This window comes from Calliphora vicina, chromosome 2 (assembly GCF_958450345.1).
Source record: "Calliphora vicina chromosome 2, idCalVici1.1, whole genome shotgun sequence".
NCBI lineage: Eukaryota > Metazoa > Arthropoda > Insecta > Diptera > Calliphoridae > Calliphora > Calliphora vicina.
Window position 1 is genome coordinate 114,836,458 of NC_088781.1, and position 19,430 is coordinate 114,855,887.

Sequence of the window (19,430 nt, forward strand, 5' to 3'; positions counted from 1 at the left end):
CGACTTACCACGCAATAGCTCTAACCTTGGTGCAAATTTCATCCCTATCGGAAGACACTGATTTTAAAAGTTGGCTCACTTGACGTGAAATCCCCCATATACTTTATAGGGTCTGAAAATTATATTGTTGAAACTACAAACGGAATGACAAACTTATAGTTAACCTTCTCACGATGGTGAAGGGTATAAAAATCCCTCGCTAGTGGATCTTTATAGGGAGAGGGGAACCTATAGTATAAATTTCATGTTTAAAAGATACAAAGGCTGGCAAAATAGCACCAAAACATAGTTGTTACCCGTTTTCTCCTCAAAAATCATAGAATAAACGCATAAATCATGCAATACATTCTCGTGAATTAGGTTTTTGACAACAGACTTAGTTTTTTGGCTCTCAGTTGCCTATCTAGTTGTTGTCTATGCCTAAAGGGTTCCAATTTAAAAAAAAAGTACCAAACACCTGCCTTCTAATTTCTTAAGTATTGTAGATAACGATGCATTTTAAATAATATTTGTAATTTCCGTTTTTAGTAGTTCTACATAGGGCGAGGGGAACTTATAGAACTTTTGGCGTTTAGGCTAGGCAATCTTGTTAAATAAGTAATTTTTATTTTTTGGAATTTACGAATTCGTGCATACAATAAAATTAAATTTGTTCCTTTTCAGTTCTATTTATTGGCCTCATTTAAATAATTGTTCCACAAAATTTTTGAATTTATTCAAATGTGTATCCATTACTTTAACCCTTAACCAATATACATAAATTCAAGATCTGTTTTTTTGTAACCCCTACAAGTACAAACCGATACCAACTGTTATCTAATACTTATGGTTGGCCACAGAAAATCATGCGTGTGTGAATACCGAATACCAAGAAACCAACGAGAATTAAAATGAGAAATAAAAAAAGAAAATAAAACACAGTCATACATATTTCAGAAGACATCTATATATGGATATGTAAGCTCACATACATACCATATACACATACATGAGCAGACATGTTGCGGATGGCCGTGAGGACAGACAGACAGCCAGGCAGGCAGACAAATATAGGATATCTTTGGAATTCATTAAAATGCTTACCTTGTGATTCCGGTGCGTGTTGAGAAAATTTCCAAAACAAATATTTGTGGAAGACCACCATCATAGCCGGGTATGCATTGGATGTCAACACTCAACTCGGTGCGATTGAAAATTGTACAATTACTAACAGTGTTAGGTAGAGCTGTATATATAGGAACGCATGAGTGAGTGAGTAGTTAGTTGGAGATATAGAACGAAAGAATGAATTATGTTTTATTTGCCAGGTTGTGTGGCAAATAGTCATAGTCACAGCCATAGTTGTAGTGGAGTTAGTTGTAGTTTTTTTTTGTTATCATATCCCCAGTTGAAGTTATTGTTGTAGCAACCAACAGTTGCAAGTCAGTAACCGTGTTTACATAAATTGTATTAAGTATGACGGCATGAGGTTTGTCGAGCGCATTGTTGTAGTTGTATGGATTTATCAGGCAAATATGTTGAAATAATTGAAGAACCATTCGTGTTATGCAAAGGTCCAAAATCAGCAACAGAAAGAACATAAATTATACGCCATGTATATTTCAACATCGTTATCATCAGCATCGTTATCATTTGGAGAATCATCATTAAGATTTTTATTTCGTTTTTGCAGGATTTTTGGAAAAAAATATAAGAAAAATTTAAGCAAATATTTAGTTGATTAAATAAATAAACTGTTGATGACACATGTCATCGATTTGTTGACTTTTAACACACAGACAATATACATTGCTCTTGCAAATACATTGACTCTGTCAAATGTTTTCAAAATATTCGAAAGAAATTTTCAAGTATTTGGTTAGTAGTTGTAAAACACGTGTATATTCAGACAGTTGTGGGTGTATATTTAATGTATATTGTTATATTAATCCATTAAAAGACTAACGGCAAAAGAAGATAGAATGATTTTGATGCCGACAAAACTAAAACTTATTGTAAGTAGTTTTCGAGATATTGCAGGTGAAAAAAAACGATTTTCCAAAATTTTATTACATTTTTTAAAGGTTGGAAGCTTCTTTTTCTAGACTTTCTACTCTGAGGGTCCTTAGGACACCCCGGTGTGATACTCCAGCAGTAATCTGCCATCATAGTGCTACCTACCTTCCATAAAATTTAATTCTTGATGAAAACATTAATCTTGTTCTGTACGATTCAAAATTCCCATCTTAATACCTCACACCTTACAGCCTTCTGATTTCCTAAGAAAATTTTCACAACGACAACTCCAAGCAACTGCTTCCAAATCATTCACTGTATGTATAAAATCGTTATCCAGTAGCAGCTTTTAGTTTTTCAGTACTCAAACATGGAAACTTTCTTAAAGGAAAGCCAAAACATGGACCAGTTTTATCTAATGCCTTCACATCCAGCTGCTTAAGTTCCAATTTTAAGTGTAATGGATGCGAACTGATCTTAACTCTGGCCATAGTTTCGATTTCCATTAGCCTCCCTTCTAAATTCAACTTCTTTTAATGGGTTAATACAAAATAAATAATTTAAGATGTTGCCTGCCAAATTCAATTTTTCTTTGTAATACACTTCTTTAAAGTTTCTTTCCCATTCTTATAACAAAATTTGTTTCATATTTACCGGCCAAAACAACTTGAAATAGACAAGGTTGATTTTGAGTGCCCACTTCATTCGAAGCCCAGCATGATAGAGTACCATAGTCCTATAAAAAATGTAAAGAAAAATAACAATAATAATAATAGTATCGTTCTTTGTTTAAAACTTAACAAATATGTATTTCCAGCACTTACTTGATCTGTTACGGGTGTATACTTCAAAATGCTACGACTACCATTCACACTGAAACGTTCGCTGCCCACATCAAGAGTTTCACCAGAATTATTGAATTTCCAGCGAAAAGTTCTAAAAAAAAAACATGAAAATGAAAGAAAAATGGCATGAAATATATATATAGAATAAATAGCAGTATAAGAATTTAAAAATAAAATTTTGTTGTAGCTTTAAATGCAGTATTTATGTAGGAGTATTATTTGTTTGGAGTATCCATACAGTGGGCTCTACTACGAATAGTAATTTAATCAATTTGTCAGAACATGTAGGAATATTTGTAATATTTTTCAGAAGTTATTCCTACAACCCTAATCTTGAGCAGTTTCCCAATGTACTACAAATGGTCCATTGGTGTTAGACTCTAGAAATTACAGTTACCTAAGTAAGTTAATCTAAATCTGGCACAATATCACACGATGCCAACATTTTCAGCCAACCTGCAGAGTTGATATAATGCTGATTACATGCATAGAAAGACAACTGTTAAAAGTGAACGATGAAAAAGGTCTCTCAATATTAGATCACAAAATACATCGCAGTAATTCTAAGACGTCCATCATCATTTCAACAATTATATATTCTTTCAATTCTATATCAATGGTGTTTGTAAAGGGTCTTCTAATAGGGACTTTCGAACATTGACAGTTGATAGCGGTCATATTTTTGAAGCTACATCTGCAAAATCACCATGGTCGGACATAGCGTTCAACAACACGTCCAATTTATAAAATAGTTTTATCAAAATGGGTATTCTATACCTTCAACGTTCTGCGCTCTACGTCCATTTTACGCGATGAGTCTCATTCGGACGAATGGTTATGTCAGCAAACAAAATTGTCGAATTTTGGACACTAACAATCCACATTAGATCTAAGAGCTTTCAATGCATCCCGAGAAAATCACTTTGTGAACAACGTTGGCTAGAGGTCGATGATCACCAACTTCTTTTGGCCTGCATTAGATGATATGGACACCAACGACATGTGATTGGAACAGGATGATGCTTAGAGTCATACAAGTCATGCCACATTGAACTGTTAAGCATGAACGATTTGAAGGTATGGTCATCTCATAGAATTTTTATTGTGGGGCTTCTAATGTCGTAGCTCTATAAAAATAAATCACAAAACACAGCGACCATCAAAGCCAATATAACCCATGCCATTGGTCAAATCAGCCTGATTTATGCGTCAAAGTCGTGAAAAAATTAACATTTTGTTGGCCAGGACATTACAGTCGACCATAGGTTAATGATTTCCAACTTCTGTTGGCCTAAATTGTGGCTTCAACAGGACAGCGCTACGTGCCACACAGCTCATGCCACATTGGACATACCGCAAGAGCGATTTGAGGGCATGGTCATCTCATGTTAAGGTAATGGTAACTGGCTAACGAAATCATGCGATTATACTTTTTCTTGTGGGGTTTTCGTAACTCGCAGGTCTGTGCGACTAAGCCACAAACAACAGCGGCTCTCAATGTCAACATAACCCATGGCATCGTTCGAATTCAGCCTGATTTATGTGCCAGATACATGGAAAGTTGGAAACTCGCTACCTATCGAAATCGCGGCGGACAATTACACGATGTTATATTCCACATATAATGGCATCGACAGGCCTTGAAAATTAATAAAATATATTAATGACAACTCACACACACTTTGTTTTATTTAAATTAAAAGAACGGAAGCGCTTAATCAATACCTCTTTAGTAATGGTACATTCAAATTCATTAGCTACGAAATCTTTGAATGCTTTTGCTGAATATCGTACTTTTTTAAATGCGAGATTCACAACAGATTGCCTATCTTTTGAACGAGGTTTTTATCTTTAATAACTTATATGTCATTTTGAAGGGTACATATCTGTAATTTACTCTCAATTAATTATTAAACATTGTAGTGTAAACAACAATTTTTTTTTCTCGGAAAATATGGAATTTTGTGCAAACAATGATTCATATGCAGGAAGTTTTGGTTTACATCTTTAATGTGAAAAAAAAAGCAGTGAATGCGTTTCATCGTTGTCAGCGACCTAGAGATGGTTTGTTGAGTTCAGAAATGGTGATTTTGAGCTACACAAGCAGCAATTTAAAAACGTTTGTGAGCAGCAGGATGCATCCAAAATCAGGGAAATTGCATACCATACGAATTAAAGCCGACACACCTTGAAATACGACTTTGCATGCCCTAAATTCTGTTTGAACGCTATGAAAATTGGATCCTTTACGATAACTCGAAGCGTAAAAGATCGTATGAGAAGCCCGTTCAATCAGCCGAATCGACACAAAGCCAAAATTCCATGGCGCAAAGGTAAAGTTCTATATTTGGTGGAACCAAAAGAATCCTATTTATTATGAGCTGCTGAAATCTGGCCAGACCATCACACAGAACCAGCACCGAATGCAAGTGATTCGTTTGAAGCGAGCGTTGGCAGAGAAACTCCGAGAGTATCCGACCAGACATGAAACTATAATATTCCATCATTGCAAAGCTCAACCACTTGTTGCATTACCTGTTAAAAACTATTTAGACAGAAGTTAATGGGAAGTTTTGTCTTACCCGCCTTATAGTCTTTATTGCCCTTAAGTGTATATTTTTGATTTTTTTGGTTTTTACAGCATATTTATGTCATATTTTAGAGCATATTTGACATTTTTCTTTTTGGTATTTTTATACACTTCACCTTCGTGAGAAAGGTATATATAAGTTTGACATTCCGTTTGTAATTTCCACAATATAATTTTCCGACCCTATAAAGTATATATATTCCGGATCCTTATAGATAGCGGAGTCGACTAAGCCATGTACGTCCGTCTGTCTGTTGAAATCAATTTTCTGAAGACCCCATATATCTTCGGGATCCAAATCTTCAATAATTCTATAAGACATGCTTTCGAGAAGTTTGCTATTTAAAATCTGCAAAATCGGTCCACAACCATCGGTTGCTAAATTCCATGTGATTGCCAATTATTTTTTCATATATTTCCACTAATATGTATGCATGAGGACTGTTTTTACATTCTGTGTCAATTCATACATATTCGCCACAAACACATATGATTTTTCTACAACTTGGCCAACATTTTTTTTAAATAAACCAATTGCTAACATTTATATCATTATATTTTTATTATTATATAATATTCGGACCAAATTTCGTATTTTTAGTTCTTTTAGTTTCGGCCATGTCATGTTATTAACAGCGGAGGTAGGTCAACGTATTTCCACATATCTTTGTCCATATACATATATTGTACCGATTTTTCGAAACATTTTTGTGAAACTAGAAATATTAATAATACAACTTTGGAAAAAAAATTGTTGTCTACCTAAAAATATTTAAAATTTGTATTTTGAAGTATAATATGGTGAAGGGCAGTGTTGCCAGTTTAGCCTTTTTGAGGCTAAATTTAGCCTTTTTATTTACACTTTAGCCTCGAAATTTTGGTTTTAGCTTCGTGGCTTTTTTCTAGCCTTTTCTTAATTTCAAAATAGCCTTTTTTGAAATTAAAAAAGGATAAAAATTTCGAGACTAAAGAGTAAATAAAAAGGCTAAATTTATATTTGTGAACCATTTTCATTTTAATTCATTACTGATTTTCATTTAGCTTTTCAACATACTCAAGAATTGTGCAGTATGTGGTTCAAAATGAAATAGAGTATTTTATATCTGAAAGCTTAAATGTCTAGCAAATTCTCTTTCAAGACAAAATTGTTATTACACATTATATTCATCATTATATAATGGACAAGAGCCCCACAAACTCTTGAAGGCTTGTGATACTCGATGGCGATCAATAGCCGTTAAACGTCTTGTGGATCTATGCTTCGAGTTAAAACCCATTTTGTTTTAATTTCGTCAAACCAGCAATTCTAAAAAGCCAAACTTTTAAGTAATTAATACACTGATTATAATTTGGCGTACCATCTTTTTTTAAAACCAGTATTGCACAAAGTACAAAAAGTATATAAATCATTTGCTGTTTTCTGATTTAAAATTCAAGGAATTTGATCCATTATCGTCGCCAATTGAAAATTGTTTAATGTTTTTGACACATTTTTCATACTAGTTTGATTAATGAGAGATAAAATAAAGAACGTTTTAATTAGTGAAGATTATGACAAAAATAATACGACACATTAAACTAATTGAGCAATTGCGACAAAGATTACCATATGAAAACTCTACGCAAAATCAATTTTTTTCCCGTTGATAATAAAGTAGTAAAACCAAAAAAATTATATTATGTCATATTGATAGTGAAAAATTAAAGTGCTAATAAAATTACGAAGCTTAAGGCTCAGGGGCAGAATATATTAAACTACAAATGGACAAATATAGAACCAACAATGTCCATTTTCTGACATGGTTAATCTAGTATTTAACTTTTTAGTACTTCCTTTAAGTAAAGCTGATGAATTTTATGAACAGATTTTCTAATTTTTTATTTAAAAATAAATATAAACCAAAATTCTTAATTTATAATATTTTAGCTTTTTTTTGGCTTTTTTTCTAAAGCGGTTTAGCTTTTTCTGGCCTTTTTTTGAAGCCAATATAGCTTCTTTTTTCGCCAGCTCCTGGCAACACTGGTGAAGGGTATATAGTATATACCCTTTCTTACAATATGTGGATTGGTCTAAGCCGTATATACTATATACGATTCGGCACAGCTCTATTACTTATTTTTTATATTTTTTTTTAGCATAAAATCTTTATTTTAAAATATGTTGATGATGGTTGATAAGAATAGAAGATTCGATACAGCCGAATATAGCTTTTTTAATTTTTATTTAATCTGCCTGAACACTGTATATTAATATGTAAAAAATCGCTATGGAAACTTCGACATATACGAATATGTATATCATTAGCGACTGCCAATAATATATCTAACAAATGTTATTTATTGAAATTGAGAACCAACTAATTCGCAAAAAAATCTAATCATCCTAAAATTTCTAGACAATTCGAATGTTCTTTAAAAGTATTGTATGTCAATTTTTAATCTTTCAGTAATTTAACAAAATATTTGAATGTTTGAAATCTACTTCACATCAAAAATTTTAAAAATTTAATACATTTCTATAAAATTTTCAATGTTTTTTTATTAATTTTTTCCATATGTGCTATTTCACGAGAATGACAACCAAGACTGAAAAAGCAAAAACCCTTGTAACTTTTTCAAGATGATTTGAATAGAAGCAAATACAAAAATGCTACTATGTGAAAGTATTTACAGCTTATTGCAACATTTGAAGGGCAAACATAATAGTTTAAATTGACTATATTTAAATTATTTAATTGGTAAGTTGGCGCCTCCCAATTAGCATGTAGTATGAAATGAATTCTACTTCGATTGTTTTTTGGTTATTATCAAATTGTTTATTGAAACCGAATATATATTGTCTATTAATTTTTTTAGTTTTTGTATACAGAACATACAATGTTTTACGATAAGAAAAAATCTGTCATGTATTGTATGTCACATTCGATATTAAATTGTATTTATTATAAAATCATCCAATCCAACGGATTATAAAGGAAAGAACTTCCTCGGAATGGAACATAAATACCAAATTATTTTTCAGATAATCTTATTTTTGCAAAATCTATTCCAATATATAGGCGTATAAATGTCACATACAATGACATGGAATTGCCCATATGCTAAATTTGTTAAAGAATTGATTTTTAAGAAAAATATTTATGTTGGTCTAAATAATGATATGGAATTTACACACAAAATTTGTTTTATAAACCTTCCATTAATTTAAAAATTGGTTCTGAAAAAGGCATTTCTTTAGTCTTTAACAGCTTATTTTTTAAATTTATATATTTTTCGGTTTTTGCAGCATAAAACGCATGTTTAGAGCATATTTCTGGTATCCGTGATAATAACTATAACAGAACTAGTGATTTTCGGTTTGTTCCTTGACCTGTTACAATTATATTACACAGAGAAAACAGATTCGTGATAGCAACCGAATTTGTTGCCAATCGAATGATTCTGCATTAGTGACCGAATTTTACAGTTGTGGCTACAAAATTTTAGAAGGGGTAATAAAAGATTGATTTCTTCAACTGAAATTCTTCTTTATCAACTGACTTTCTGTTGATAGAACCGAAAAATTCTATGTGTACAACCGAATCATTCGATTGGCAACAAATTCGGTTGCTATCACAAATCTGTTTTCTGCGTGTACATTTCGTAATTTCAAAAGTATTTTTCCCCTTAATTTTAAGCTTATCCTAAACGTTTAGCTCTCATAATATGTATCCTTTTTCAACTAACATCAAAAATACATAACAATTAATAAATTACTAAGAAATTTTCTAATCTGTTAAGCAATTTTTAGTTAATGATGCATAACATGGGAAAAAAAAAAGAATTCAAATTAAAAACGAATATGAAACTTTGAATTTTCACTCACTGTAAAATTTGAAGAGTGTGTGTATGGGGGTGTTTGTATTCATGGGTGAGTGTGAGTATGTACTATTTTTCTTTGTTTGTTTATTGTTTAAGATGTTAAGAGCATAAGAAAGAAAACAACAACTAGAAATGAGAAAAATAGGAAGTGGAAGTGTTGTCTTAACATTCAATTTCAAAAAGTTCAATTAAAAGCATTTTCTTGCTGCCAGTGCTTGTTCTTAAAATGGCTGAATGTTAGTGTTAGTTCTTGTTGTTGTTGTGGTTCTTACTCTGCTTTTCCTTGCAAATTGTGTTTGTGTTGTATTTCGTCTTGTTTGTTTAAAAAGGGGTTGGTATATTGCGTTAGTATGTCTTTTTTTGTATTGTTGTCTTAAATTCAATTTATTTTTTTAAGTGTTCAAGATGTAGTTCAGGCAAAACTTTAAATGAGTACTAACAACTACAACAACAAACAAAGAATAAAGAAAATTTAATAATCAAAACTGAAAACTTCAAAGTAGAAATTTAAGATCACGCTGAGCTGGCAACTGTGCTATTGTGTTTGTGGTGCTTATAGTATATTTGTATGCGTGTTTATATGAATTTTCCTGAAGTTTATTGTGAAAACTGGAAGTTTATTAGTACAAACAGTTGTTGTAGTTGTTGCTTGCAAATATTTTAAGAATTTGCACAAAAATGTTTAAGTGAATTGAGTTTAAAAAGTTTAAGGGATTTCAAATTTAACTTGTTGTCGATTTAACTCAAAAATTGTTGGTAAATTTTTGTTTTCTTTTAATTGCACCATGTTTTTTTTTTAGCTATAAATCTGTACATGAAAGTAATACCAAGGTAAATAAGTGAAAATCAATATTAGAAATCAAATCATTTCTTAATTGAGCTTTAACAAAGGAAAATACGAAATTGTTTTTGCTGTTGGTGTAGTAAGAATTTCCAAAAATTAAACAGAGATTCTTAAGGGAATAAAGATTTTTTTAACGTTATTGGTTTCATTTAATTTAATATTTTTAACAAGGTTGCAAAATATAAAAGGTTAGCAATATTTAGATTAAAAGTATTGTGAAAGGTCTGAAATTTTGTTGTTATGTGGCAGAAAGCTCGTCAATTTTAGTCGAAGAGTAGCAGCGAAAGGAAATAGGTTACTGTTTAGGTTAATATTTAATTTTATATTAAATATATTTTTATTAGTGCATGTAATACAATTACACCAACTGTATTGGAAGTATGCGTTTGGTGGTTGTTTTTTGGCACTCTAATTATTGATCTCTCATTATTAATAATCTCTCACGATTGAATTCGCTGTACTTATTATTCTTATTATTTATTGCTTATTGTTATTATTACAAGAAACAAGAATCTCAGTCTTGAAGCACTATTGAAAGTGATAATTAACCCCACGGAGAAATAAATGTTGTTTTTTATATAAAGTCACAAAATTTTGTATATTTTACTTCTTTTGCGTAACTAAAATCATTATTACGAAATATCTTGCCCCCGAACCCCCTTACATAATCATTGTGTGGTCCGTTACGAACCGGATAATAACTAAATAAATAAAACTTTAAATATTTCGTGTATAAGATTGCTCAAAGAAGTCCCTAAATAAACTTAAAATAACCCCAAGGTGCTATTTGATGTGTTACTCCTTTGAAGGTGCGGATACATAAGAAAGGATCTTTATATCAACATATCCTCAACTTTACCTCAGCATCCCAATATCTCCCGCTGCAAGGGCCAAAAACGAGGGTAATCTATTGAAGCAACCAACTCCAAGGTATTGTAACAGGTTTTTATTTTCAATATACCTGCATTGTGAAAACAACAATAATATCTACATATCAATTTATATATAAACCGTTAACATTTCATGAACCCCAAATTTCCCTTGTTAATAAGAACAAAATCCACATTTGTTTAAATCATTATTTGTATTACAATATCATAACAACACTGTTAACTTTAACATTGCCATCATCAAAGAGTAATTACTTAAATTAAATCAGCTTAACATAGTACATTGATGGTAACTATCTTTCTAATGTATCTCTTACTAAAAGAGAGTTGCAATATGTACAACTGATATTTATCCGTATTGTTTTCTCACAAAAAAATGTTCTTTTTAACTGTTCAACATTAAACGAATACACTCATGGAAAAATATTCGTCATAAATTATCATAAATACTTTTGTGATTTTAAATATTGTAAATATAAATATTTTATATATTTTCAAACTATATTATATAGTTTTGTGTACGGAATTTTTTTGGTTTTTAAAGAATTTACAATTTATTGTTTAATACTTTCAAAATATTAAAAGAAAACCCAAGCATCAGCAAACTTAAATTATTTGCAAAAACTTTTAGACCATCACTTTTAAGTGCAGTATTTTTTTTGGATAAATAAACAATCGAAATAAAACTTGGATCAATAAAAATTAAATAAAAATAAAAACATATAGTATTTCAATTGTTTTTCTTTGGTTTAAATTATTTATTTGCATTATTCGGCTCCCCCATATTTTTGAAGTGTCATAGTACGCCCATAATATGTCTTTATTGGACACATTTATAAAATCGTCAGACCAAGTGGTCGAATTTGAAGCATTCTTCTCAGGTATACCAGTTGTTAATCATAACATACATACTTTAGAAATATACAAGGATGAAATTCTACTCTACTGGGCTGAATTTAGAAAGGCTTATGACAATATTTTGGCGAATTTTAGAACTCTTGATACGGAAGTGAACGTAGAAACATTGAAAGAAAGATTTTTTAAAACGTTTGACTCTCATGTGAGAGCTTTGTCCAAATCCAACGAAATCTTAGACTCTCTTCGAAATAAAGATGTTTCTCCTGACATTACCCCTCCCATTTCGTGTGAGTCTCACCCGAATATTTCTCTTCCCCCCTGTGATACACAAACTTTTTACGGAGATTATGTCTCTTGGCCGTCGTTTCGCGACATGTTTTCGGCCCTATACATAAACAATAAACGATTGTCACCCGTTGAGAAACTTTTTCATCTGTTGAAGAAAACTGAGGGAGAACCTCATGACATCTTAAAGAACTGTCCACTGACAAACGATGGTTTTGATATGGCATGGGGAAATCTAGTGGAACGCTATGAAAATACTCGTGTACTTGTTCACACACAATTAAAAACCCTGTTCAATTTGCTAAACAACCCTATTTATAAAGAATCGGGGCCCAGCATTAAAAAACTTCAAAGGTCTATTAATGACTGTATAAAAAACCTTTCTCTTTTAAAAATTGATACTAGCAATTGGGACGTTATTTTTGTTTTTATTTCTGCAAAATGCCTTCCAGATATTAGCCTACATTTATGGCAACAGCATTTAGGCAATAGCAAAGAGTTGCCATCGTGGAAAGAAATGGACAGCTTTCTTACGTGTAGGTATCAATCTCTTGAGGGTTTTGCCGACATTCGGACATCTTCGGCAGATTCTCAAAATTTTCCGAGGAAAACTCATAATAAGAAACATGCTCCCGATCAGTCAAAAAAGATAAATACCTTCCAAACCAAGGTCATTACTGATAAGGCTAAAAAGTGCTCCCTTTGCAATGATTCTCATACCTTACGACTTTGTCCCATTTTTCTATCAATGTCTGTCGAAGACCGCTATTCTGTGGCGAAGAAGCAGAAACGTTGTACTAACTGCTTAGCCAGCTCGCACGATTATAAGATGTGTAAAAGTCAATATACCTGTTCTATCTGCAAACAAAAACATCACTCTCTTTTGCATCGCTCCCAAAACCCTACCGTATCCAACCAAACTAGTATTATGCAACCGAATAATTCATCAATGAATAACGTTCGCGAATCGGCTCTCACACAAGTTGTTAATAACTTTGAAGACAGGCCTTCAACTTCAGCTGCCGCTGCGGCTAGGATGCAACAATCATACTCTACACAAATACAGTCCACTACCCATAATTCGATTGTACTTGGTACAGCTTTGGTCGATATATGCGTAGGTAATGTGCGTCGCACAGTAAGAGCCCTTATTGACTCAGCTTCTGAAGCGACATTTATTTCAAAGAAACTGCAAAGTACCTTACAACTTCCCACAAAATCGTCACATACGAATATAACTGGTTTAAGCGGTTCTCTAACCGCCACGGCAACCCAGATCTGCCCCATTCGAATAAGTTCACCGTTAGAGAAACTGTTCGAAACAACAGCCGACGCATATGTCATCAACAAACTAACCGGAGACTTACCTTACTATGATATGTCGTCTCTTATGAATGTGAAATTTTCCGATCTGCCTTTGGCTGACAACTATTCATTTAAAACCTCAAAGGTTGAACTTTTGATAGGTTGCGATGTCTACCCTAAAATTATAAGAGATGGCGTTCGTTGGGACCATCAGATGTCACTTGTGGCTCAACGTACCATTTTCGGTTGGATTGTCACAGGCAGATTAAACTCCCCTACTCGTAGTCTGAACTCTGTATCGTCCTTTATTAACACTTTAGACCTAAATGAACAAATAACTAAATTTTGGGAACTTGAGGAGGTACATGAATTACCAACTATGTCTAGGGAAGACCAATTTTGCGAAAATTTATACAAGGCCACAACATTTAGGAACAATACTGGACGCTTCGTGGTATCTCTCCCTTTCAAGTCGGAATTTTCTAATGGTCTGCCTCTTGGTCACTCTCGCAATTCGGCGTTGGCTCAATTTATTAGAAATGAGACTAGGCTTTTAAGAAACCCCCATTATAAATCTGAATACGATAAAGTAATAGAAGAATATTCTCTTCTCAGTCATATGACTGCGGTAACACCAGATATAAATGATACCCCTAGCTCATCATACTATTTACCCCATCATTCTGTGCTCAAACCCGAAAGCACAACTACGAAACTTCGTGTTGTGTTCAACGCTTCTAGCCCAACTACAACAGGATTGAGTCTAAATGATGTCTTATATCCTGGACCTGTTCTACAACAGGACTTGACTGTACTTATCACTCGCTGGCGTCTGTTTAGGTACGTTTTCAATGCCGATATTAAAAAAATGTATCGTCAGATACTGGTTAATCAACGTCACACCCCCTTTCAAAGGATTATTTTCCGAAATTCACCTCATAAAGAACTAGAAGATTTTGAGTTACAAACCGTAACATTTGGTGTTAACTGTGCCCCATACCTTGCCATACGAACTCTGCACGAACTTGCAGAGCAGTGTTATAATGATTACCCCGAGGTTTCTAGCATCTTAAGAAATCATATGTATGTAGATGACGTCCTAGCTGGATCCCATGATATATCCCTGGCTCTAAAATCTAGAGATGCGCTTATAAAAGTCTTAGATTCTGCTAAATTTTCCCTTCGCAAGTGGATTTCCAATACGAATTCACTTTTAAATGGTATAAACCCCAAATATCTTCTCACGTCTGACATATTAAAGCTAGAGGACACAACCACAACAAAAACCCTGGGTCTTCGATGGAACGCAGGTCTTGATTTCTTCTTTTTTAACCCCATTAAACAACCATCTCGTGACAATATAACAAAACGAACCGTCTTGTCTGACATAGCGAGGTTGTTTGATCCAGCTGGATGGTTATCTCCAAAAATTATAGTTGCCAAAATGATTATGCAACAGGTTTGGAAAGATCAAATTGATTGGGACGAAAATCTAAAGCCTGAAACCTTGAAGAGCTGGCTTGTGTTCCTAGACGACTATCCCAATATCGGTCGTATAAAAATTCCCCGTTTTGTCAGTTACAACCCCTCATATACTGTTGAACTACACGGTTTTTGTGATGCCTCAGAGAAGGCATACGCTGCTACTTTGTATATTCGAACGATAGACGAAAACGGCCATATATCCTCTCATTTACTTCTCTCTAAAACTAAAGTAGCCCCTGTCAAATTTCTGACACTTCCCCGAAAAGAGCTATGTGGTGCAGAACTGTTAGCCAAATTGGTCTCGTCTTTTCTCTCCCAAGTTACTTTTAACAGATGTGAACTTCATTTTTGGACAGATTCGACGATCGTATTAGCATGGTTGCAAAAACATCCTTCTCATTGGAATACATTTGTCGCAAACAGGATCACTTCTATAATAGACAAGGTTGGAAACGATAAATGGCGTCATGTTAGTTCTAAAGACAACCCAGCTGATTTAGGATCTCGTGGTGTTATGGCCAGCGAACTGGTCTCCAACGATTTGTGGTGGCATGGACCACCATGGCTTAGACTACCCAATTCTGAATGGCCTTCAATGTCCCCAATTATAGACACTTCGGAAGAAGTTAAACCCATTAAAGCACACTTAAACCAACTATCAGAAGATATTCTTAGTCGTTTTTCCGATCTTGCAAGAGCTATGAGAGTCATTTCATATATTTTTCGTTTTTACAAGGCAACGCACCCCCGCCATAAAACAAGATTCAACTGTCCCACTTTAGCTCTACAACAATCGGAAATTAAGTATGTAAAAACCCGATTAGTAATTTGTTGCCAAACTTTATATTTTCCGGAGTATACCTTGTTGTCTCATAAACAAGAAATCCACAGTAAAAGTTCACTACTCACTTTAAACCCATTTATAGATACTGAGGGCATAATGAGGATTAATGGAAGACTCTCACAATGTCAAATCCTTTCATATGAAGAGCGGTTTCCGAAGATTCTTCCTTATTCTGGTCGATTCACTCGTTTGTACCTAGAACTTCTACATAAATTTACTATTCATGGTGCAAACTCTCTTTTGGTACGATTAATGCGATTGGAGTTTTGGGTGCCAAAACTCAGAAACCTGGTCAAAACCATTATTTTTAATTGTAAAGCATGTGTTTTGTTCAAACATAAACAACACAATCAGCTTATGGCATCACTCCCCCCTGAAAGAACATTTCTCTCGCGCCCCTTTACAAACACAGGCCTTGACTTTGCCGGGCCGTTCAATATAAAATCTTACGTAGGACGAGGATGTAAAATTACTAAGGGATATGTTCTGGTGTTTGTCTGTTTTGCCACAAAGGCAATTCACCTAGAGGTCACAAGTGAAATATCAACCCTAGCTTTTTTAGCCGCATTTTCCAGGTTCTTTTCCCGACGTGGCACCCCAAAAGCCCTTTATTCCGACAATGGAACAGCCTTTGTCGGCGCTTCTAATATATTTAAGAAGAACCAAGCGAATTTTTTGAATAAAGTAAAATCTAATCTCCTGTCCCAGCATTCCTTTCAAACGATAGAGTGGCATTTTAACCCCCCAGGCGCTCCTCATATGGGTGGTCTTTGGGAGGCAGGTGTAAAAAGTTTCAAATCCCATTTGAAGAAAATAACACACGTACAGACTTTTACATTTGAAGAATTTTCAACTATGCTCACAAGAATAGAGGCATGTCTTAATTCAAGACCTCTAAGTCCAATGAGTGAAAACCCATCAGATCTATGCGCATTAACACCCGGACATTTTCTCATTGGCGCCCCTCTACTGTCACCTCCTGAACCAGATTTATCTGGTCAAAATCTTAGCTATGTTAATAGATGGCAAAAGTTAAATGTACTACATCACCATTTCGCCTCTAGATGGAAAGAAGAATACTTAAAAGAGATGCATAAACGCATTAAGTGGAAGTACCCCCAAAGGAACTTTGCTATAGGAGATCTTGTTCTCATCAAAAAAGACAAACTTCCCCCAAATGAATGGCGACTTGGTCGCATAGAAAAGGTTTTTCATGGTCATGATAACAATGTTAGAGTGGCTGAGATACGGACTTCTTCAGGCCATATGACTAGACCAATAACTAAACTAGTTCTTCTACCAAGCCCTTCTGATGAATCAAACTAATAATTCTCTCTTTTACAGTATAATGTCTCCAAACCGTCGCCGAACCAGACTTATATCGACCGTTGAAGTCATTCGAAGACCACAAAATAATAGAACTCGTAATTCCCAATATGACTGCAAATTATGTAAGCGTGATCACCCATTACGAACATGCCAAAGGTTTAAGAATATGAACATAACAGCTAGATTAAAGGTCGTCAAAAAATTTAAATACTGCGAAAACTGTCTGGCTCATAGCCATTGCCTATCTAGATGTCGTAGCTCTGAAAGGTGTCGAAGGTGTCTTAGAAAACACCATACACTTCTACATCATAATGATTTTTTGAGACCAATAAGAAGTAATGATGTCAACAACGCCAATCCCGCTATAAACTTGTTGCATTCTGGTATCCTGAGGCCAACCGTAATTATAAAGGTAAAATTAGGCGATGAGTGGGGTAACATTCGTGGCATACTTAATCCGTCTGTTGAAACGAGTAAAATTGCTGAATTTCTGCCAAATCGGTACCGGCTTCCATGCGAAAGGTCAGGCTCACAACGCATTTGTAAGCTCACGTTTAAACCTCATTTTGTTACTGGACCTACGTATGTAATAAACGCCATAGTATCTAAAGAATTGCCACAATCTTTACGGTCACAGGAATTGGATGAAAAAGTGGCTGATCAATACAAAAACCTTCATCTAGCAGATCCTGAATTTTACAAACCTAGTGATATTAATATCATTCTCGGCGCAGACGTCTACCCTAACATCATTAAATCTACAATTCATCCTGCAACACTCACCACCCCTATGGCTCAAGACACCGTGCTAGGATGGATATTAGTAGGAAAAATTCGTATATAATAAATATACTAGAAAATAATTATGTTTAAAAATTTACATATTTTTCTCAAATTACAAATTAAATTATACATCCCTGAATTGTAAATGATTGTATATTTTTAAAAGTATCTTAATCTAACGAATATGTATTCTTGTTTACACATGTTTTTTTTTTATATTTCTCTTAAATATTTATATCTCAAATGTATTACTTTGAATTATATATACATATTGAATTAATTCCATTTCGCCTTAGGCTTATTTTGTATTCTCTCTAGAAATAATTTATTTAGTCAAACCTTAACTTTTCCAGTCGGTCTCATTGTGTGTTGCGTAAACGCAAGGGGGCCGGGATGTTTAGGTTAATATTTAATTTTATATTAAATATATTTTTATTAGTGCATGTAATACAATTACACCAACTGTATTGGAAGTATGCGTTTGGTGGTTGTTTTTTGGCACTCTAATTATTGATCTCTCATTATTAATAATCTCTCACCATTGAATTCGCTGTACTTATTATTCTTATTATTTATTGCTTATTGTTATTATTACAAGAAACAAGAATCTCAGTCTTGAAGCACTATTGAAAGTGATAATTAACCCCACGGAGAAATAAATGTTGTTTTTTATATAAAGTCACAAAATTTTGTATATTTTACTTCTTTTGCGTAACTAAAATCATTATTACGAAATATCTTGCCCCCGAACCCCCTTACATAATCAGTTACGTTGACCGACTAGCCTAAGATATATAAACTTTTTGAGAGGCCTGATTCTCTCTGATATTCTGAAATATTTAATTTAGAAAATATTTTATTTAAGACGTCCATGCACTCTAGTTTCATTTATCTTCCATTTATTTATTTTGAAAAAACAACTCTCTCAACTGTTATAACCTTAAAGACCTGCTCTTGAGTATGACATTTCAACCCAAATTCAAGCAGACAAACATGTCTGCCGCAATAAAGCAAGGTACGAGTGAGTACTTTATTTGATTTCAACCATCTAATTGCAAACATTAAACAAGTAGTATCTAATGAAGTTCAGGCTTATAACGTCGATGTTAATAATAATTATGTGAATAATAATTTGCTTGACTAACGTTGTATTTTAGACATGTAGAAAATCCTCTGTGATGGATTGATGATTTACATGCTAAATTAAACAGTTAAAATTACTTTGAATTTGTAGGAATATGGCGGCGGTAATTGCAAATATAATACACAAATTTTAGACTTTATGAAATTTTGAAATGAGAAGCATACTCATATATTGAATCTTTCCTAGATACACATAAGAAACAGTTCAGAAGTAAATATGTACAAGCAAACAACAGAGATTTGGTTTTGAGCAAGGTTAAGTAATATATATAACTAATTGTAGAGCAGAGATGTGTAATCTCTAACAAATTGTACCAAAAACAAACGTTAAAAATTGCACTTTTCACACAACACTTTAGAAATACTTGATCCT

The 19,430-nt window shown here is 33.4% G+C and overlaps 1 protein-coding gene across 1 annotated transcript in view; it reads right to left on the reverse strand.

Annotated features, from left to right (window-relative positions):
• Positions 1-19,430, reverse strand: part of side-II (sidestep II) — a 399,801-nt gene that overhangs the window by 49,848 nt on the left and 330,523 nt on the right. Inside the window, exons 12-14 of the mRNA XM_065500441.1 lie at positions 2,820-2,931; positions 2,650-2,731; positions 1,084-1,225 (exon numbers count right to left, since the gene is read on the reverse strand). Coding sequence (XP_065356513.1) covers positions 1,084-1,225; positions 2,650-2,731; positions 2,820-2,931 — 336 coding nt within the window. The remainder of the gene's footprint in view (positions 1-1,083; positions 1,226-2,649; positions 2,732-2,819; positions 2,932-19,430) is intronic.